At 45.2% G+C, this 23015-nt stretch overlaps 2 protein-coding genes across 6 annotated transcripts in view; one reads left to right on the top strand and one right to left on the bottom strand.

The window, feature by feature from the left end:
* Positions 1 to 2422, bottom strand: part of DSTYK (dual serine/threonine and tyrosine protein kinase) — a 72284-nt gene extending 69862 nt beyond the window's left edge. For all 4 annotated transcript variants that reach the window (XM_024231985.2, XM_024231989.2, XM_009238912.3 and 1 more), the window contains exon 1: positions 265 to 2422. In XM_024231985.2, coding sequence (XP_024087753.1) covers positions 265 to 529 — 265 coding nt within the window. In that variant the 5' untranslated portion in view covers positions 530 to 2422. The remainder of the gene's footprint in view (positions 1 to 264) is intronic.
* Positions 2423 to 17863: 15441 nt separating this feature from the next.
* Positions 17864 to 23015, top strand: part of TMCC2 (transmembrane and coiled-coil domain family 2) — a 45447-nt gene continuing 40295 nt past the window's right edge. Inside the window, exon 1 of one of the 2 annotated variants that reach the window (XM_024252902.3) lies at positions 17864 to 18691. In XM_024252902.3, coding sequence (XP_024108670.1) covers positions 18485 to 18691 — 207 coding nt within the window. In that variant the 5' untranslated portion in view covers positions 17864 to 18484. 2 annotated transcript variants of the gene reach the window in all.

Below are 23015 nucleotides of genomic sequence, written 5' to 3'. Positions count from 1 at the left end.
CCTGCTCCGAGAACTCCGGCCCTCGGTTGCCCCTGGCTCCCGGTCCCCCAGCCGGGCCCTCAGCGGGCCCCTTCCTCCCCTCCTCAGAAGGATGCCCTCCCAAGGCATCCCAGATCCGGCCGGCCCAGGCCCGGGGACCCGGCCACACGACACGACTGCCCCTTTCCGCCTGCCTCTTCTCGGGCTTGTTTTGCAGGGCAGGGGTGCGGTCCGTCCTCCGATTTGCCTCTCCTGCCCTCTCTCTCTCTGGGCTGCCCTCCTTACCCGCCTGCAGCCCGGTTTCGGCGACATCGCCTGCAGGGCCGCGCTCGGCCCCGCCGCCGCCCGTGAGGGAGGAGAGACAAGTGTGGTTGTGGGAGCACTTGATGTCGCGGAAGAACTTCTGGGTCTCGCGCAGGTTCTGTCGCAGCCGTCCCAGGTAGCGGCGGTAGCGGCCGAAGCCCCGGCACAGCTCGCGGATCATTCCGCCGCCGCCGGGGCCGGGACCCGAAACGGGCTCGCTGCCCCATGGCACCCCATCGCTCTCCATCGCCTCTGCCCGCTCTGTCTTTGCGGCTCGGTCCCCGGCCGCTGGCCCGGCCTCCCTCCTCCCCGCCCCCCAGTGCCGAAGGGAGGAGGAATCCGCCTCCTGACGCCCCCGCCTGCAGTCAGCCTGGCTCCCAACCTCCGTCACTGCCGTTGCAAACAAACCAAACCGCAGTGCGCCGCTATCGGAACCTTTCTCTCCACTATCCAGAAGCGTGAGGGAAGGATCGCTGGAGGACACCCTCGCCGCGGGGTCTCCTGGGACTTGCAGTCCGGGCTGGGACCAAACGCCAGAACCTCAAGGCTGAAGGGGAGGCTGTGGATGGGACTGATCCCTTTTGGAGAAAACCCTCACTCGTTCTTGTGTTTTCGCGCTCTCTTCATTTTAAAAAGTGTTCCTAATCCCTCTATGAGCGTCCCTGAGGAGAGGGAAGAGCTGCAGAACCTGAGTGCCAGCAGAAGTGGGGGTCCTTACCGAAATCGTAGCGAAAGATGTTAATAGTAGAGAAAAGGAAGGAAACAAGACTGAAGACACTCATATCTCCATGGCTACCCTAATGGCTCTCTAGTGTTTCGGATACAGTAGATACTGGGGAATCGGCTGAAAGTACCCTGGAAATCGGCTGAAAGTACCCTGGAAATAGGGAAATCTCTTATGTTTGCATTGCGTTCCCCTTTTCCAACTTTCCTTCTCCAGGCTTGGAAAGGAAGGGTGTGAAAGGATCAACAAGAGCTGTAAGCTGAACTTCAGTGGGTTCCTGAAGTAGGGAGACCGGGCTGGGTAAGGGGAAGTTGAGGTTTGTAGCCTTCCAGACTATTTCTGATTATCTTAACTTGGCTTCTGCTGATATGGAGGACTTCCATTGACACACACAGTCACAGAATCCTGGACACAATTACAAAGGGGGCAAAACTTGACGTCACCTCTTTTGTGCTTCCTGAATTATCTCTCCCCTCTTCACCAGGCACAGAGCCCATCTGTATCTTTCTTGCTGTAGAAAGACACCGTCTTTTACCTAGGCCAGACCTCTTCTCTGATAGGCTAGATGATGTAGTTCCTTGACTGAAATTAAGAGGAGATTTGAGTTTGGATCTGGACTCTCCCTATACCTTGCCTTGTGATCTCGGGCAAGACCCCGTTTCATCTTCTATAAAGTAAGGGTTTAGAATGGCAGATCTTTAAGCCCTTTTGGCTTTAAATTTTTGTGAGCCCTGCTTCAGAAATTTTACTTCTCCTAACCTCTTATCGCAGAACACCCAGGTGTTCTTAGCCAAATGATGTCGTGATATTTGGATTAATTGTTGGAAAATGTGAAGGCCTTACCTTTCCAGGGGCATTAGCATTTTATAAAAAGGGGTCACTAATTCAAATGAATCTGTATTTGATAAATGTCTGTGAGGGCTGACTGCAAGGAGGGAGCCTCATGCTCCTTCCCATTTACCCACTCCCCCTTCTGCATTTTACTTGGTCACATATTTTCCATCAGCCATTCTTCTTTTGCAAGATTATAGTCCCCATGCAATCCCCAAAAGGTTCAGTAAAACAGAAATGAAAATAAAAAATGGGAATTTTATACAAAGTAGATACTATTTTTAAAATAGAAGAGCTGTAAGAAAGCAATGTGTAATGATTTGCCACACACACGAATTTCTAGCACAGGAGATCAGATAAGAGCACTCAAGCTGGAGTTATCCAGAAAAGGAATCTATCTTGAAGAAGGGGCAAAATTTGGATAGGTGGAAGTAATCAGAGAGGGCATTGTTTCAGGTAAATATCACAAAGCCCACCCTTTTAAAAACCATTCCTTAGTACTTTACATTTATTTTCAAAAAAGTATAATACACGAATGTGGTATAAAATTCAAATGGTGCAAAGGATATATAAGGAAAAACTAAGTCTTCCTTAGTTTTTCTGTTCACCTCCCAGTCACGTAGTTCCCTTCCCAGGAGGCAACCACTGTTGTAGATATAAATCATATGTAAATAGATCCTATATATGTATTTTATATATGTATTTATATATGTATGTGTATGCATGTATTTTAAATACAAATGATAGCATACGTAATACATATTTGATTATGGCCTTGCAGACTTCTGCACCAAAACATAAAGGTCTGTTTCGTTCTTTTTAACTGTGTAACATACTACCACATGAATTGGCATGTTTTATTTAACAAGTCCTCTATTGGCGGACCTTCAGGTTTTTTGCAGTCTTTTGATATTACAAACAATACTGCAAGAACTAATCTTCTATGTACATCATTTTTAATATGTGTAAGTATATCTCATACCTATTTTTGATCTGTTGAGAAAAGCAATAATTTTTTGCTATTTAAAATCTTAAAAAATGCAAGTGACAATGAGCCCTTCATAAATCATAATAACTTACCAATTAAAATACATATTTTCTTCAAATATCTAATTCAAAGGACAAATGGAGAAAATAAATTTTTGAACGGTAAGAAGAGAGGATTTAAGTTGGTATAGAAAAGTATTTCCTGGCCGGGCACAGTGGCTCACACCTGTAAACCCAGCACTTGGGAGGCCAAGGCGGGCGGATCATGAGGTCAAGAGTTCGAGACCATCCTGTTCAACATAATGAAACCCTGTCTCTACTAAAAATACAAAAATTAGCTGGGCATGGTGATGCATGCCCATTGTCCCAGCTACTCGGGAGGGTGAGGCAGGAGAATCGCTTGGGCTTGGGAGGCAGAGGTTGCAGTGAGCTGAGATTGCACCACTGTACTCCAGCCTGGCGACAGAGCGAGACTCTGTCTCAAAAAAAAAACAACAAACAAAAGAAAAGTATTTCCTGGCCACGCGCAGTGGCTCATGCCTGTAATCCCAACACTTTGGGAGGCCGAGGCAGATCGCCTGAGTTCGGGAGTTCGAGACCAGCCTGGCCAGCATGGTGAAAACCCCATCTCTACTAAAAATACAAAATTAGCTGGGCGTGGTGGCAGACACCTGTAATCCCAGCTACTTGGGAAGCTGAGGCAGGACAATCGCTTGAACCCGGGAGGCAGAGGTTGCAGTGAGCCGAGATCATGCCATTGCACTCCAGCCTAGGCAACAGAGCGAGACCGTGTCTCAAAAATGAGCAGTGGCTCATGCCTGTAATCCCAGCACTTTGGGAGGCTGAGGCGGGTGGATCATCTGAGGTCAGGAGTCCGAGACCAGCCTGGCCAACAGGGCAAAACCCTGTCTCTACTAAAAATACAGAAATTAGCTGGATGTGGTGGCATGCACCTGTAGTCATAGCTACTAGGGAGGCTGAGGCAGGAGAATTGCTTGAACCCAGGAGGTGGAGGTTGCAGTGAGCCGAGATCATGACACTGCGCTCCAACCTGGGCAACAGAGTCAGACTCTGTCTCAAAAAAGAAAGAAAAGTATTTCCTGAAAGTGTTGAGAGTTAAACAATTAATGAAGATGAACACACAGATCTACTTTTTTTCCCTCCTAGAACACCATTAAAATGACAGTAATGGGATTTTTTAAGGCACAGAGCCAGGATAATGAGAGGAGTTGGTAGCAAAAAAGAAAGTGGAAGATGAAAAGCAAATGGGCAAGTTTTAACTAAGAAACCTAATCCTAAACTCAAAGTAATAAAGTTGAGATCCAACCTGATATATATTGAAGAATCCCCTAAGTCTTAGAAACTGGTGACAATAGGTCCCCCCACTGCCTATTGTGGAAGTATAGTTGTTTAAGAGCAGTTAAATCCTGAGGTCACTTCCTCATCTTCAGCTTCTACCCCACCCTCCGAAAAACAAGACTGAAGTATTTATTCTCCAGAGAGGGTTAAATAGCTCTCTGCATAAACAGGGAGATAAGTGAATGTATGGATATTGGATACCCTCTTCATTCAATTCCTAGATCTTTGGCTACCAGCTGTTTACCCTCCAAAGATAAAACTTAAAGTGTCTTCATGAAGGAATATGAGCAGCCCAAGAGGAAAGACCCAAGTTACTGACATCAGAACCGAGATTTTTGTCTGGCTGTTTGTTTCACTGCTGTATCTCCAGCACCTAGAATAGTGCCTGTCACTTAGTAGGTACTCGTTAGATATTTGTTGAGTGACTGAGTGTTAACTGTAGATTGACTGATTGATTGATTGATTGATTAGAGACAGGGTTTCGGGGTTTGCCATGTTGTCCAGACTGATCTCGAACTCCTGGACTCAAGTGATACACACCTGCCTTGGCTTCCCAAAATACTGGGATTACAGGCGTGAGCCATCATGCCCAGCTGACATTTTTTAACATTCAGGAAATCACAAAAGAGAAAGTAAAAACCACTCATACTTTTACTGTTCAGAAAAAAACAGTAGGTTATATTGGTATCCATTAATGTTGTCATTAGAGGAAACGGGATAGGTGAGAAATAGTCTTTCTAACTTTACTTTTCTATTACAAGTTCCTCTTGGTTTGATGATTTCTGGAGAGATTCTGAAGCCTTGATCTTCCTGTTCATGTAGGTGGAAATCATTTTTTTAGAACACCATAAAACATTAACACTTAATTCTTCCATATGAATTAAGAACAGTTTACTAAGAGAAAGTATGACTATTTTCTATTATGCAACATAAAATCAGAATCACAAATCCAAGAATTTTAAAAATCTACAAATTGAAGGAAAAAATAAAACAAAGAATTACATATTATTGAGTTTTACTATATTATATTGAAAAATTATATTGAGAAATATAAGTATTTCTTTACTACTTGTTTGCTCATTATCATCTTGTAAAGTTACCAGCAGGTAGGTAATATTTAGCTCCAAAAAAAGAGAGGACAAATTATGGAAGAAAAGATGAAAAATACAACCCATTAACCCCAATTTTTTTCTATGAATTGGGAAAAGTCACCATTATCAAATTTAACAACCAAACATACTTTCTTGAATCTCAATACTGATTCCCAAGGGAACATGTTTGAGAATCCCTGGTTCTAGACAATCTTGCCCTCTTCCCTGCCTATAGTGTATAATGCTGGCAGTGTTGCAGAACAGTGCTTCTGAAACTTCAGTGTGCACATGAATCGTGGAGATCTTGATAAAATGAACTTCTGATTTAGTAAATCTAGAGTGGTGCTTGGGATTCTGCATTTATTTTATTATTATTATTAATTTTTTTTTTTTGCGATGGAGTTTCGCTCTTGTTGCCCAGGCTGGAGTGCAGTGGCACGATCTCGGCTCACTGCAACCTCTGCCTCCTGGGTTCAAGAAATTCTCCTGCCTCAGCCTCCTGAGTAGCTGGGATTACAGACGCATGCCACCACGCCCAGCTAATTTTTTGTATTTTTAGTAGAGGTGGCGTTTCATCATGTTGGCCAGGCTGGTCTCAAACTCCTGACCTCAGGTGATCCACCCACCTCGGCCTCCCAAAGTGCAGGGATTACAAGCGTGAGCCACTGCGCCCAGCCTATCTTATTTTATTCTATTTATTTAATTAATTTATTTATTTGTGAAGCGGAGTCTTGCCCTCTGTCACCCAGGCTGGAGGTAAGTGAAAGTGCTTTGAAATGGAAATCGGCCAGGTGTGGTAGCTCAGGCCTGTAAATCCCAGCACTTTGGGAGCCCAAGGCAAGAGGATTGCTTGACCCCAGGAGTTGGAGACCAGCCTGGGCAACATGGTGAAACTCCATCTCTACAAAAAACTTAAAAATTAGCCAGGTGTGGTGGCACATGCCTGTAGTCCCAGCCACTTGGAAGGCTGAGGTGGGAGGATCACCTGAGCCTGGGGAGGTTGAGGCTGCAGTGAGCCATGATCATGCCGCTGCACTGCAGCCTGGGCAAGAGAGTGAGACCATGTCTCAAAAAAAAAAAAAAAAAAAAAGAAATCCTGTAAAAATGTAGGGAAAAGCAAGGGAATCAGAGAGAATCTAACCCGAGTTTCCAGTCCTGGCAGTGCTGCTTACTTATTTCATGATCGTAAGCAAATTACTTAGAGCCTCATTCACTTCATCTGTAGAGGAGAACTAATACCCACCTCACAGGGTTGTGAAGATTAAATGACATAATGTGTAAAGCAGTTAGCACCTTACCTTGCACACAGACATGCTTAGGAAATGTTTTCTGTCTGTAGTAACTATTCACATTCAGGATTATGTATTTTTACAAGGAGGATAGCATTTCCAAGAATATTTTGTTTATGAGATTCTCTACATGAAGGTTTATTAACTTGAAGGTTAAAAGTCTATAAAATTGAACTGCTAAATGCTATTTAATTATACATCAAATATCATTCCAATGCTGAATACTTCATCAGTGCCATGCCTGGCTGTTAGGAGGTAGAGCACTGGAGGGAAACAATCAAAGGGAATTTGGTATAACTCTAAACAGAGATCATCTTTGTTTTTACTGCCAAGTAGAACAAGGTTTTCCAGAAATGTTTTAGAGTAACTGATCCAAAGCTTTCCAGAAGCCCTGAACATAATTTTGTCACAATTCATTTTTCATCGGTAAGATAGTAGATCGGCATTGCTTTTCTTTTTCTTTTCTTTTTTGAGACGGAATTTCACTCTTGTCACCCAGGCTGGAGTGCAGTGGTGCAATCTTGGCTCACTACAACCTCCGCTTCCTGGGTTGAAGGGATTCTCCTGCCTCAGCCTCCCAAGTAGCTGGGATTACAAGTGCCCACCACCACACCTGGCTAATTTTTTTTTTTTTTTTTTTTGAGATGGAGTTTCGCTCTTGTTACCCAGGCTGGAGTGCAATGGTGCAATCTCGGCTCACTGCAACCTCCGCCCAGGTTCAAGTGATTCTCCTGCCTCAGCCTCCTGAGTAGCTGGGATTACAGGAATGCACCACCATGCTCAGCTAATTTTGTATTTTCAGTAGAGATGGGGTTTTTCCATGTTGGTCAGGCTGGTCTTGAACTCCTGACCTCAGGTGATCCACCCGCCTCAGCCTCCCAAAGTGCTGGGATTACAGGCATGAGCCACCGGGCCCATCCTCATTATTGCTTTTCTAAGTCTAAATGGCTGTGATCCTTTCTCCACTATGTTATCTGACAGTTCAGTGGAACCCATATTTGGTTTATTTCCCTACCTACCTGGAATAACACCTTATAATTGGTTATATTCTTATCTCTGGGCTGATCCTAGGTGGATAAAGATGGATAGATTAACACCTACCAGTACCCTTTTCTATGTCAATGTTATTTATTTATTTATTTATTTATTTATTTATTTTTGAGATGGGGTCTCTCTCTCTCTCTCTCTCTCTGTCGCCCAGGCTGGGGATGAAGTGGCGCAATCTCAGCTCACTGCAGCCTCAACTACACAGGGTCAAGCGGTTCTACCACCTAAGCCTCCTGAGTAGCTGAGACCACCATGCCCGGCTAATTTTTTTTTCATAGAGTCTCACTATGCTGCCCAGGCTTGTCAACATTATCTTGATAGAGGTTTTCTACAAGATTCTGAAGCCCAATTCCTGAAACATATTCCATCCAGCTTTGTCTATATCTATCCACATATGCCAAGCCCAATGCCTGAAACAAAGAGTATACTCAATATATATTATCTGAAAGAAAATATTTTCTTTCATTCCCCTGTCTGTGCCCTTTCTCCTAAATCCAGCCACCTCTCCAGGGAGGTGGTTTGATGGAAGTGATGGTTAGGATTCTGAAGCAAAGGTGGAAGGCATTCTGGTCAAGAGAACATTCTCTATTCCCAAATTTCAGAGGAAAGAGGGACCTCCACCTATCGAGCTTCACGTGAGCCTCCAAGTGCTTGAAAGAAAGTTCCCGGCACCTAGTTGAGCCACCATCACATATCTCTGTGTTGACAGGGTCCTACCATTTTCCTAGAGCTGATTTCAGAAGCACCAGTCTAGGCACTTTCTCAAAATAGGGCTTAGGGATCCATTTAGGCAAGTTTCCAGTTTACATGCGCAAATTTCTTGCATAGGGACTATGATAAATTTTAAGGATGTGGAGGAATAAAGGGTAAAAAATAGTATTTAAAACATCATAAAAATAAATCCATTTTACATAAGATTTTAACAGTCTCACATTCTAGCATAAAATTTAGGATTATTTCTTCACACTCCCTCCCATATTTATCCATGACTTACCCAAAATGTATCAATATAGTTTATATCATATTTCTTTTTTGTTTTTTTTGAGATGGAGTTTTGCTCTGTCGCCCAGGCTGGAGTGCAGTGGCGCAGTCTCGGCTCACTACAAGCTCCGCCTCCCGGGTTCATGCCATTCTCCTGCCTCAGCCTCCTGAGTAGCTGGAACCACAGGCGCCCGCCACCACGGCCGGCTAATTTTTTTGTGTATTTTTAGTAGAGACGGGGTTTCACCATGTTAGCCAGGATGGTCTCGATCTCCTGACCTCGTGATCCTCCCGCCTCGGCCTCCTAAAGTGCTGGGATTACAGGCATGAGCCACCGTGCCCGGCCCAACATATTTAATTCTTACAACAACCCCGGATAATTTTATCCTTATTTTACCGATGAGGAAAGTGATTTTTCTAAGTCCATATAGCTAATAACACAGATTTGTTTGACTCCAAAGCCCTAATTCTTCTAGCTCTACACAATTTTGCATTCTAATGCTTTCATTTTATGTTACTTAAAGGCGGCTTTTAATGCTTCTATATATTCATCATATTATCCCTTTTAATAATAGCACAATGTTCCGTTCCATTATATTGTTGTGCCTTGTTCCTCATCCAGTCCCTATTCTTGAGACATTTCGGTAGTTTCAGGTTTTTCATTATTATTATTATTTTTGAGATGGAGTCTCACTCTGTCGCCCAGGCTGGAGTGCAAATGGTGTGATCTCAGCTCACTGCAGCCTCCACCTCCTGGGTTCAAGCAGTTCTCGTGCCTCACCCTCCTGAATAGCTGGGACTACCGGTGCCCGCCACCATGCCCAGCTAATTTTTATATTTTTTATAGAGACGGGGTTTCATCATGTTGGCCAGGCTGGTCTTGAACTCCTAACCTCAGGTGATCTGCCTGCCTCGGCCTTCCAAAGTGTTAGGATTACAGGCGTGAGCCACTGCGCTCGGCCAGGTTTTTCATTATTATAAACAATGCTGCAATAAACATTTTTGTTGTTGTTGTTCATATAGCTTATTTTCTTCTTTTGAATTATTTCCTGGAGATCAATTCCCAGGGGGTATTACTGAGTGAAAGAGTATAAACCTCTATATGGTTGTAGCTCTATGGTACTAAACTGCCCTCTGATAGAACTGCACTGTGTCATTGCCTGTTGAAAGAGAGTAATATCTTCTTTCACCAGCACCCTGTGAGAGATATAATACAAGCCTGGGTAGTCTCATTAATGAAAACAGCCTTTTGTCCCTATGTCTGCTTGGGTATGTCCCAGAGCCATATGAGCTGCCTGAAAATGGTTTATGACATAAGGATGCATAGTCCAGAATAGTATCTTACATGGATGGTGTGATTCCCCTTCTCACGAGAGACTTCCTTAAGTGGTCCTTTTGAAGTCACAAGATCAGCAGAAGGTTTTTCAAACAACTGACATTTTCCTCTTAATTCAGAGCAACTCTCCATTCCCATGTTGGAAAAAAGTGTGGTGCCTGTTAGAACTGAAGCCTAGACTTCAGTTAGAATGGCTCATGGTTTACCATTCCAATCTCAGTGTAAAAGAGTTGGGACATTTAGGTAGTTTCACGGTTTTCATTATTATTATTATTATATATATTTTTTTGATATGGAGTTTCACTCTGTTGCCCAGGCTGGAGTGCAAATGGCATGATCTTGGCTCACTGCAACCTCCACCTCCCAGGTTCAGGCGATTCTCCCGCCTCGGTGGGTCCTTCCAGGACACCAAGGAAAGGAAGTCCTGACAGAGCTGAAAAGGTTTGAGGAACTGTCAAGAAGAAGTGAAAGTAAGGAAAAGTCATACTAAAATAAGAAAGCTCTATTCCAACTGGTGGAAGGTGATACTGAGATTATATATTAATATGGCTCTTAGTTATCTTACATGGCAAGAATATCACTTGAGGCTATTGAAAGGTTTAGATCTAAATTAGATGGCACATTATTAGGAACTCAAATGATAGTTGCTATTATTAGTCTATAATTAGACTATACATAGTCTAGGTTAACAGTACAGTAGGCATTATAGAAAAAGTATGGACATTGAAAGGAAGCAGAAGTGGTTTGGCCATCTCTTTCTAGCCAGGTTACCTACGGCAAGTTTTATATCTTCTTTGAGCCTCAGTTTCATTATCTGTAAAATGATACTTAACCTACAAAGTTGTTTGTTTTTGGCCGGGCGCAGTGTCTCACGCCTGTAATCCCAGCACTTTGGGAGGCCGAGGCGGGCGGATCACGAGGTCAGGAGATCGAGACCATCCTGGCCAACAAGGTGAAACCCGTCTCTACTAAAAATACAAAAAAAAATTAGCCGGGCGTGGTGGCGGGCGCCTGTAGTCCCAGCTACTCGGGAGGCTGAGGCAGGAGAATGGCGTGAACCCGGGAGGCGGAGCTTGCAGTGAGCCGAGATCGCGCCACCGCACTCCAGCCGTCCGGCTGTATCGCCCAGCCGTCCCGCTGTATCGCCCAGGCTGGAGAGCGGTGGCGCGATCTCGGCTCACTGCAAGCTCCGCCTCCCGGGTTCACGCCATTCTCCTGCCTCAGCCTCCCGAGTAGCTGGGACTACAGGCGCCCGCCACCACGCCCGGCTAATTTTTTTTTGTATTTTTAGTAGAGACGGGTTTCACCTTGTTGGCCAGGATGGTCTCGATCTCCTGACCTCGTGATCCGCCCGCCTCGGCCTCCCAAAGTGCTGGGATTACAGGCGTGAGACACCATGCCTGGCCACAAAGTTTGTTTTATGGACTAAATGAGAAGGTGTGTTATGCATATAGTAAGTGCTCAACTAATTAATAAATCTATAAACAAATGTAATCAACCAAGTCTTCCCCTACATCAGTGGTTCTCAAACTTCAATGTACATATCACTTAGGAAACTTGTCTAAAAAGCAGAGTTTCAGGCTCCACCCCCAGAAATTCGGTTTCTATCAGGTTGGAATGGGGCCTGGGAATTTGCATATATAACTAAATTTCAAGGTGATTATGTTGCTGGTAGTCCATGAACCATACTTTCAGAAACACTACCCTACAGTCTCAGAGAACAAAGAGAAGAAAAATAATTCCGTTTTAATATGCCATACAACTCTATAGCATGCAGATATAAAATTAAAGAGATCCAAATATTGAATGTTCTATTTTCAAGATGATATTTAGTTCTTCCTTACTTAAAAGAATTAGAATCATCCTAAAGCAGTATTTTATCTTTTTAACATTCATGATATGGATGAATGTGTGAAAACATCTCTTTTTGGAGTCATCTTGATCCCTCACAGAGATCTCTCTCTCCTCCAGACCTTGGTACTTAATTAGCTCCCCTTGGAATGTTGGCAGGCATTCCCATTTCAATCTTGTGTTGTTAATTGACATTTCATCTGTATCTCACCTCCCCAACTGGACTTTAAGGCAGGGACGAATGTCTTTTATTGTTCTATATCCTCCACAAGCATATTGTAAAGCCTTTGTACATGATATGTGTTTCATAAATATATGTGAACGAATGTAGAGATATTGAATTGCAGACTAATATAAATTAGAGTATTACTTACCATAAAGTGACTCAAAATTATAGTTGTGAAAAGGTGAGCTATTAGGCATTTAGGCTTAGAGTAGGGGTGTCCAATCTTTTGGCTTCCATGGGCTACACTTGAAGAATTGTCTTGGACCACACATAAAATACACTAACGATAGCTGATAAGCTTAAAAAAAAAAAAGGAAAAATGTAATAGAGAAACATGTAATAATGTTGAAAATGCTTCTGAGTACATGATGGTTTTTTGTTTTGTTTTGTTTTGTTTTGTTTTTGAGACAGAATTTTGCTCTTGTTGCCCAGGCTGGAGCCAGGCCACATGATGTTTTAAGAAACATGGAGCCAGGCCACATGATGTTTTAAGAAAGGTATTTACAGGCCCAGAGCGGTGGCTCATACCTGTAATCCCAGCACTTTGGGAGGCCAAGGCAGGCAGCTCACCTGAGGTCGGGAGTTCGAGACCAGCCTGACCAACATGGAGAAACCCTGTCTCTACTAAAAATAAAAAATTAGCCAGGCGTGGTGGCGTGTGCCTGTAATCCCAGCTACTTGGGAGGCTGAGACAGGAGAATCGCTTGAACCCGGGAGGCGGAGGTTGCGGTGAGCCGAGATCGCGCCATTGCACTCCAGCTTGGGCAACAAGAGCAAAACTGTCTCAAAAAAAAAAAAAAAAGAAAGAAGTTTTACAAATTTGTGTTGGGCCTCATTCAAAGCCATCCTAGGCTGCATGCAGCCTGTGGGCTGGAGGTTGAACATGCTTGCTTTAGAGTCAGACGGAGCTGAGCACAGATCTTGGACCTATTTGTAAGTGCTGTAACTTCTCTAAGCCTATTTCTCATTTGTAGAGTGGGAATAACACACCTTGTAGGGTTGTTTCAGGAGAGTGTTCACAAGGTTCCTAGCAAAATGTCAAACACCTGTGGATCTCTTTAAATAGTGGACTTTTACTATGACTATTATACCTAAAACTGCCACATATGATTATAGATAGAACTGCCCACAGATATTTATTTTCAGATGTAAAATAATAAACAATCCATTCTCTCTGAGCCAAGCCGATATTTTCTCTTTCTTTTTAAGGTCTAGAATTTTCAGCTTTAAGTAACAGATTGTCCAGAGGTTTGTATGGATTCCCTATAGAGATGGGAAAGGGCACAAAGCAGCCATTTTACCAGTCCCAGGCTTTCACACATAGTAGTACAATCAGGGTTTAAGTTTATGCTTCACAGTCCTCCTCTGTTCATGGCCATGATTATCATTTTTTCTCCCATTACAGAGGAGAAACCAGAATAAAGAATATGCATCCTACCTGAAATGAGAAGCAGGAACTTCTGGCTTTTTCATATTACAGATAGGAGATTCACCCACCCCAGGAATGAAACAGACATTGGAATCTCCTGTGTAAGTCTTAGGGATGCTGTGAGAGAAATGATAACAAAGTTAGTAATCTGGGTTTGCTTACTCCTTTAAAACATTGCCAGTTTGGGCCAGGCGCCGTGGCTCACGCCTGTAATCCCAGCACTTTGGGAGGCCAAGGTGGGCAGATCACCTGAGGTCAGGAGTTTGAGACCAGCCTGGCCAACATGGAAAAACATTTTTAGTCTCTACTAAAAATTAGTCTGCAAAAAATTAGTCAGGCGTGGTGGCAGATGCCTGTAATCCCAGCTACTCGGGAGGCTGAGGCAGGAGAATCGCTTGAACCCAGGAGGCGGAGGTTGCAGTGAGCCGAGATCACGCCACTGCTCTCCAGCCTGGGCAACAGAGCGAGACTCCATTTCAAAAAAAAAAATTGCCAGTTTGGTATCAGAGATTCTGTGTTTTGAATGAAATAATGTATACAATTTCTGCATAAATATAGTAATGGCAGCTTTATTTCTAAAGACAAAAAATAGAGAAAATTATGTCAAAGAATTAGGTGGATAGTATGTTAAACCATGATATCTTCAGTTGACAGAACATTAAGCAGTCATTTAAAATGTTTACTTAAACATACGGAATATGGTTAATAATATATGGAATAATATGGGAAAAGGTAATAATGTTGAAAATACTGCTGAGTACATTTCAAGTAAAAAATAGGATAAAATTTAGTTTAGGCTAATAAGAGCTTTCTCCAATCAGGAGTGATGTAGAGCCTTCCTGGTCCACCCTTCCTTTTAAAATAGCCAATAAAAAGCCTGTGCTTAGGTGGTGGGATTGTGACAACATCAACAATCCAGACAATCTTCCTAAGGATTATTTGCATAGTTTACTTCTCCTAATCCAACACAACTCAATTTCTTTTAAGGAGCGCATTGAGTGGAAGTGGTCATCTCCAACAAAAAGGGAAGAGAATTACATTAACAAACGAGTATGTGCAATGATATTGGTATCAAAATTCAGTGACCAAAATTATTATATCTAGTCCCTCTAGAGAGTACTTTTACTTTGAATCACTCTACTCAGTATGTTAAATCTTAAAATAGCGCACTGACAACCACTTATCCATTTGATGTTTAAATTTTTTTTAAGTATTGCTATGGACTAGGACATAGAATTGCCTTGGATAATCTGCAAGCTTCTTACTATTGGCAAAAAGAGAAGCCTTTTATTTTTCAGACCTAATCGCTTTTACAAAAAGAAAGAAAACAAAACCAAACCCTACTCTACACTTTGTTGATCTTGGCACCTTATCCTCTATAATGAAAGCTTCAACCATTTATCAAACTAAATGAACTGGGTGTTGACAAGAGAGCAGGATTCCATAATTCTGCCCTTTATACTCCTTGTGTATATACTTATTGGTTTAGCAAATTTGATACTACCAGAGTGCTCCCTTTCATTAGTTTAACTGGGATTTCTGTTCACAAAAAGCATTCAGCTTAGCGGGATAATTCTGTCTTTCTCATATGGTATATGGGGGGCTTGGACAAGTTAACTATTTTTGTTTCACTTAGTTTTACTGCGCATATACCATGTGTCAGGCATTTTCACATGCATTATCTACCTTCATCCTCACAATAACCAGTGAAGATAGATAGTATTAGCCCCGGTTTATAGATGAGAAAACTGAGGGTGAAAGAGGTTAAGCTCACAAGAAGTAACCGAACTAGAATGCTTACATGAATTTTCTGACACCAAGACCAATGTTCTTCCCACTAAATCATGTTATTTCCTTGTAATTAACTAGGTGTGCCAAAACAGAATGGAAATGCTACTCCTACATAGAAAATATAATCACTTGCATTGTGTATCTGCAAACTTTTGTCTAATCTTGAATATCAAAACATAATTTGTGCCTATATTTTCCCAAAGAAACATAGAATGATAGAACAATCTAACGCTGTAAACAAAATTTCAACCAACCAAAGTACTTTCAAGTTCTGATTTTCTTAGGTGCTCAAGAATTTACTGCGGCTAATGAAAATTTGCCATTGGCTTCAAACTGGCGGTTATAGGTCACTCAGGTCTCTACACAGACTTCTCATCCAAACTTCTTTGGCAGTAGCACACTTATTCCATAATATGACACTCAGTGAAAGTCAGAAATTGGTGGGACACATTTGAACTCCTGAAGATAGAAGCATTGGAGTGAAATGTGCAACTCTTCTGAAACTGGATGACATCTGTGGTTATAGCTATGGCCCTCACTCTTTGCTAGGCAATGTCCAAGTGCTTTACATATATTACCCAACACCCTGTATGGTAGGTACTGTCATTATCCCTACTTCCAAATAACTCGGAAACTGGAGCATGAAGAGGTTAGCTAACGTGTCCCCACTCACATGGTCAGTGAAGAGCAGAGCTAGGATTTGTCCCCAGTCTGGCCATAGAGCCTGAGTGCTTAACCATTATGCTATGATGCCTCTCCAAAATGGAATGTAAAGTATTAGCTGATTTTATGAAACACACCACAGACTTTTTTGCTGACCTGAATCACACCTTGCAAATATGACCACAAGTAGAAAATGTGGCTGTCATGCTGTATGTATATGATAATATAAAAATCAAACTTAAGACCAATTTTTATCTGGTATAGAAATGAGGCATAATTCAAAATGATAATGCTCTCTGCTTCCTTAAACGAAACCAAATCCCTTCCTTAAACCAAATCCCTTCACTTTCCTTCGGCTTTGAGTCAGGTCATGCAAATGTGTCAATGCATGCCCACCATTTGCTGGCCACCGCATGCCCCTCAAGACTTGCTCAGGGTCTTTGGGGCCGCTGCACTTCTCTGGGCCAAGTCAGGCAGGGAGCAGTATATTCCTCTGCTTGAAACCTTGCACCATGGGAACCTGCCCCCACCGGTTCTGTCTAGTCCTGCCCACGGTCTACACTGGCATCCTGCCATCCCCTCACCATTGAAAATGCTAAATAAAGGCTTATAGCTTTGTGTTTCCACATTGTGCTTGATTCTTTGTGGTAGATGCGGGGGGGTGGTTCTACATTCCCAGCCCATCCTAAATTCCTATCTTCTAAAAGTGGAGCTGCCTAGTTTAGAAAGTAGCTGCTTGGCTGAAGTAAATTCTTAACAAATTAGTCTCTTCTAGGATACACATTAAAATGAGTGGTTGGAATGGGAAGAAGACAGAACAGAAAGTCAAGAAACTCCGACTAGTGAGACTGAAGTGAGGCTACAATGGCATGATGGGTGCGAAAGAGATTGGTAAACGGTAAAATCCTTTAGAGACCGTGTGGCCCCTTCACTGTCTAGGCCAGTGGTTCTCAAAGGGTAGCGTGTGTCAGAATTACCTGGAGGGCTTGTCAAAACACAGATTTCTTGGCTCACTACTTCTGATTCTGTAGGTCTGGCTGGTGGCCAAGAATTTGCATTTCTATCAAGTTCCCGGGTGATGCTGAAGCTGCTAGTCCAAGGACCACAATTTGAGAACCACTGGTTGCTGGATGAGTAAAATCCATTGTGTCCACAGGAGGTATACAATAGACACTCAGATGGGGTTGTTATTATTACTACTCTCCATATCTTGGTAACCCCAACGTTTGCTCTCTTCTGCTTCCAGATTACTCAGCACAGTTTGGCTGAGATTTATGCAAAGAGAGACAGCATTCCTTTTCTACACATCTATATGTAGCAACCTCCTGCCATTAATACCCTTTCTTATTTAAAAGCTGCTTCGCAGTTTGTAAGGAACTCTCACATACGTTACTGTGTTTTTATATGAAATTCTTCCCAATTTCTGAGCATAAATTATGCCAAGTAAAGTCTCATTAAGAAATAATGCACTTAAAGCGGGGGACGGGGCGATGAGGAGAGAACGCCCCCTCCCCTTAGCATTTGCAGCTCTGAATGTAGGCATAGATTTAACTCAGACCAAGTATCCTAGAGGGGATAGGTGTCTCCCTTATGGATAGAAGGTGCAAAGTTAGAGCCCCAAAAAGCAGTAATAATAAACATCCCTCTTGGGCTCCTTCTCGCCAAATAAAGCGAATGGGTGGAGGAAATCCTGGGCGAGCCCTCCTCGGCAGCGTCCCTCAAGCTGAAGCCGAAACTGCGACTCCCACGCCCGCCGCCCCCGCCCCTGAGCTGCAGCCCGCTCTCTGCAATGCAAAAACGCAGCAGCATCGCCCTCCAGCCCTCTCCTGGGGGATCGCACGGTGCAACCAACCCTAAAAACGAGGCTGCGCGACGCCCCCTCAGCCCCGCGGGCTTCCCATTGGCCGGTTGCCGCTGTCACTCTCTCCTAGCCTCGCCTTCCCGCTCCCGGGCGGAGGCAGCCGGGCGGGGTAGGTTGCGCGCTCGCCGCGGGCTCGGGCCGCGGTCGCGGCTTTGCAGCAGGCTGCGCGTCGGACGGGGAGCGGGGCGCGCGGGCCGGGGAGGGGGCCGGGCGCGCTGCGGGCTCCGCGGCCGGACCATGCGGGGCAGGGGCCGGTTGCAGGGCCGGGGGCTGCAGCCGGCGCCGATGGCGGCCGACTAGGACCTGCCCGGCCGGCTGCCCCGCGCCCCGCCTCGCCCCGCAGCCCGGCCGGCCGGGAGGGATGCGCTGTGCCGCCCAGCTCCTCTCCGTCCTGCCCATGCCCTGAAGCAGAAAGTTTGGGGGCCGGGGGTTGTCTCCCTTCTCCCTCCTGCAATGACTGCCCAAGGACTCTTGCTGCCCAGCCTCGACTGTGACCTGTCTTCGCTCCCCAGGTCGAAATGAACTATTCCAAGCTATAACCAAGGCTCCCCTTTCTCGCCCCTCCCACAGCCGCCTTTAAGAATTTTTTTCTTTAATTCAAGAAATTGTGGTCTGCCATCTCCCCTCCTTGTTAATAATTTAGACCCCAGGCCTCATATGAATATAAGAGGGGGTGCGGTCTTCCCCAAGACGGCGCGCTGGAAGGACAGATTCCCCTTGCCGACCCACATACACCATGAAGAGGTGCAGATCGGACGAGCTGCAGCAACAACAGGGCGAGGAGGATGGAGCTGGGCTGGAAGATGCCGCTTCCCACCTGCCGGGCGCGGACCTCCGGCCTGGGGAGACTACGGGTGCTAACTCTGCTGGCGGGCCAACTTCAGACGCCGGCGCTGCCGCGGCGCCCAACCCAGGTCCCCGAAGCAAGCCTCCTGATTTAAAGGTGAGCGCAGACCATCCCCCCGGCAAGCCCAGCCCGCGACTTAGCTTTCGCCACCCCACGCAGAAGTGCTTTAACAGGATAAAAGTGAGGGGAGAAGCCAGGCAAAGGTCAGAGAGGATGAGCGGATGCTTGGCTGGCACCCCAGGGGGGACGTCAGGTACCATTTATGCCTCTGTCTTTCAGCTCCATGTCAGGTCTCTGTGTTTGTTCCCCATTATTCAGCAAACGTTTTAGTGACTCACCCATCCGAGATTGTTTGAATAATGTGTGAAGTGTTATTGGCAGACAAAGGGCTGGAGAAATCCAAGATGCTAACCAAAAAGTGGACAGCAGGTGACCATTAGTTTTCCTTGCTGAGTAAGTCTCTACCCATTGGGATCTGTGTGTGTGTGTGTGTGTGTGTGTGTGTGTGTGTGTGTATGTATGTATGTATGTAGACGGAGTCTTGTTCTGTCGCCCAGGCTGGAGTGCAGTGGCGCGATCTCGGCTCATTGCAACCTCTGCCTCCTGGGTTCAAGCGATTCTCCTGTCTCAGCCTCCAGAGTAGCTGGGATTACAGGCACGCGCCACCACGCCCGGGTAATTTTTGTATTTTTAGTAGAAACGGGGTTTCGCCATGTTGGCCAGGCTGGTCTTGAACTGACCTCAAGTGATCCACCCGCGTCGGCCTTCCTAAGTGCTGGGATTACAGGCGTGAGCCACCGTGCCGGGCCCCATTGGGATCTTTGAGCGCTTTCCTGGATGAAGCTCCGTTTGCCGATCTGTGAAGGGGCGGGGGAGGTGGGGTGGGGGGGAAGGTGGATTTCCTGCCGTTAGGTGGAGCCAGAGGTTAAGATAGTGCTTGGAGATCTCTGCCTGCCTGCTGAACCAACCCCCAGGGTGGAGAACTGACAGGTGGTGGAGCAGTGCTTGGGCTGGTTTGGGGCCTCAGTTCAAGTTGCATACATGCTGAGCCAGCAGCTAGAACCAGAAGCCGAAAGAACTGTTCACATGGAGCTGTTTATTTTCCGGCCTGAGGTTGCCGAGACAATTGGCGAGCTGTCTTGAATATATCTCTATCAATTAAAACAGCAGCTGAGATGAATAATGCACCTTTGCCGGAACTGCCACAGGGACTGCAGGCTCAGGCTTCTCAAGCCAGCTCACCGTCCAGCTGAGCGAGATGTCAGCCCAAGGAAGGAACTTAGATGCCTTGGAGATTGATGCCTCACAGTTATTTTCTCCAGAGAAGGTGCAGGGTCTGGGCTAGGGAAACGGAAAGGACTCTGTTGCATTTAATAAAGCCTGTATCCTATGGCAGCAGCCACTAAGGAGCTCACCAGAATAAGCCAATGCCATTCCTCATTTGGCCTGAGCGGCTCAGAGTCAGGAAGTCAGAGCGCAGGTGAGTGTGTGTGCTCTTACCTGTGTATGTTACCTGTCTGTGTGCCTTGGGAAGGAGTGAAAAGGGGGACGACTAGGTTATTGTTGTGTGTGTTTTTTAAACTTTGCAGTAATTATTCAAATCTGAACTCTGGTTCTGCCGCCGTCCTTTTCAGAGCCTCGTGGCTAGCCTTACGTCTAGAGGATCTCTGTGGGGATAGGCTCTCTCTGCACAGGAAGCTTGAGCTTTTGCCAGGCCCAGGGAGTCCTTGGTGTTTATCTCTGCTGTCACCCCTGAGTCCATCCCATGTGGTCAGGAGGTGTAGTTCCTGTTTTAAGTGAGATGGTGAGGAGGAAGGGGTCCCTTGAATGCTGTTGTAGGGAGGAGGCTAGCCTTCTGCTGCAGACTTCAGCCTCATTCTGAGCTGGTCCAGATGAGTCTGGCCAGCAAACCCTGATTCTTTGATCAGATGAGACCCTCAGCTGAGTCTGTGAGAGGCAGCTTTGGAAATTCCCCACTCTCCAACTCAGGACAGCAGTGGAAACTGCTTTCTCCATTTATTCCCCCAGTTGCCTTCATGAGGAAGATGGGTTGGTCATGGCATGGGGGCTGCAGTGTCTCTGTAGAGGGACGCCTTAAGGGATGCCACATTTCCACTGTATTATCTTTTTTTTCTTTCTTTTTTTTTTTTTTTTTTTTTGGCAGTGCCCTTATTCTGGTCAGAGGCAGATGTAGTAACAACTTTACACTTGATATTAACTGCCATACTGCCCTCAACCAGAATTGAAATCAGGTGCAAGAAAAGGAGGATTCTCCTTACCCCGCCCGCCCCCCCCCCACCCCCACCCCCAGAGAAAACATACCACTGAACCCAGGAATGTGGACCCAGCAGTAAGGAGCAGAAAACCCAGCTGCAGCCTGCTTGTGGGAGCACGGAGAAACAAGCAGGGCTTTTCCTGTTTATCTCTGTCTGCTTCATCACAACATGTTTACTACCGGGTGCAAGGGACTTCCAACCAGATGTGACTTGGGGACTTTCACAGTTTGATTTGCTGTGTGGTCTCGGGCAAATCACTCAACTTTTCTGAGCCTTTTTCTGGTGAAAGGGACTAGGAATATCGGAGTATGTCCAAACTTATTTATTTATTTATTTATTTATTTTGAGACAGCGTCTTGCTCTGTCACTCAGGCTAGAGTGCAGTAACATGACCGCGACTCACTGCAGTCTCAAACTCCCAGGCTCAAGTGACTCCCCAACCTCAGCCTCCCAAGTAGCTGGGACTACAGGCACACGCCACCATGCCTGGTTAATTTTTAAATTTTTTTGTAGAGACAGGGTCTTGCTATATTGCCTAGGCTGGTTTTGAACTCCTGGGCTCAAGCGATCCTCCCGCCTCAGCTTCCCAAGAAGCTGGGATTACAGGTGTGAGCCACCGTGCCCAGCCCCTCCAAACTTGCTTTCCAGTGCTGGAAAAGTTGTTTTCCAATGCTGGCACAGTTTTCCAATGATAGAAAAATTCCATTATTGACTGTGGAACTGGGTAGAAGTTGACTTGTTTTAGATTTGTTGGTGGTACCACAGAAGGGTGTTTAATTTTTAATGCTCCCTACTTCATACCTGTGTTTGGTCAAGGCAGATAAGCAGTTCTGGTTTGCTTTTGTTTTCATTTTAAACTTTGGAGATGAGAACTTTTGGTATCTTAGTTCCACTTCTGTTTTCTCATGACAGCTCCAGGCACTGTGATGAATTAAGTGCATTGGAAGAAATCATCTTGAGAAAGGGGCAAAAATAATAATAATAATAAAGGACTCTGTGTAAAGCACCTCCATAGTGGTTGGGGAGGTAGGGGAAGAGGAGAGAATTTTTATCTTTGCCAAAGAAATCTGAATGGTGTTTAGTGACAGTTAGTGGTTTCGGGGGCTCCTATGGTCTCCCTCTGGTCCTTCAGCACTGTGGACCATCTTGCTGTACACTGTAAATTTCTGCTACAGTGCCCTGGATCTGTGATTATAGGGTGGGAAGGGCCAGTGAAAAGTAGTAGTTAAGCAGCAATTTTAAAACTGTAATTGAAAAATAACCTAAAAATGGACATTGCCTCACAGGAGGCTCATGCAGATACATTGAGGGCCTTCTCAACTGTTCCACACACCTGTGGGACCTTCGGGGAAGATCTCAGTAGACACTCCCGCAACAGGAGCGCAACAATTCAGTCCCATTCTTCAGCCACTTGCAGCTTGGATTCCTGTTGAAACACTCGAGTTCATGTTTCGATTCATTTGTCCTTATTGCCCAGTCTTTTGCTGCTAACAGATTCCCTGCTTGTTGGGAAGAGATGCTGGGGTTGCTAAGCCACAGAGAGTGCTGGCTGACCAAAAGTACACCAGAATTCTACAGCAAGAAAACCCAGTTCCATTGCATATGGGAGGAGAAGGGGTGCTTAGGGGAATACTGCAGACAGGGAGCACACATTCCTGCTAAGAATACAGCATACGGGCCGGGAGCGGTGGGTGGCTCATGCCAGTAATCCCAGCACTTTGGTAGGCCGAGGTTGGTGGATCACTTGAGGCCAGGAGTTTGAGACCATCCTCGCCAACATGGTAAAATCCTGTCTCTACTAAAAATACAAAAATTAGCCAAGTGCAGTGGCACACACCTATAGTCCCAGCTACTTGGGAGACTGAGGTGGAGGATCGCCTGAGCCCAGGAGGTTGAGGCTGCAGTGAGCCATGATCATGCCATTGCACTCCAGCCTGGGCTACAGAGCGAGACCCTATCTCAAAAAAAAAAAATAAATAAATTTTAAAAAATCAAAAAAAAAAACCACAATGTGTGGTAGATACTTCTGAGGCCCAGGATGAGTGGCCAAGCATAAGAGTGAGCTGGTTCTATCCTGATATGTGATGGAAGCCTGAAGGCACAGGAGGAAATTACCGACCTCCCCACCTCTCTCACCCCTTGTG

The sequence above is a fragment of the Pongo abelii genome, chromosome 1 (genome assembly GCF_028885655.2).
Source record: "Pongo abelii isolate AG06213 chromosome 1, NHGRI_mPonAbe1-v2.0_pri, whole genome shotgun sequence".
NCBI lineage: Eukaryota > Metazoa > Chordata > Mammalia > Primates > Hominidae > Pongo > Pongo abelii.
The sequence above is the reverse complement of the archived record's forward strand: the minus strand, read 5'-3'. Positions and strand labels throughout refer to the sequence as shown.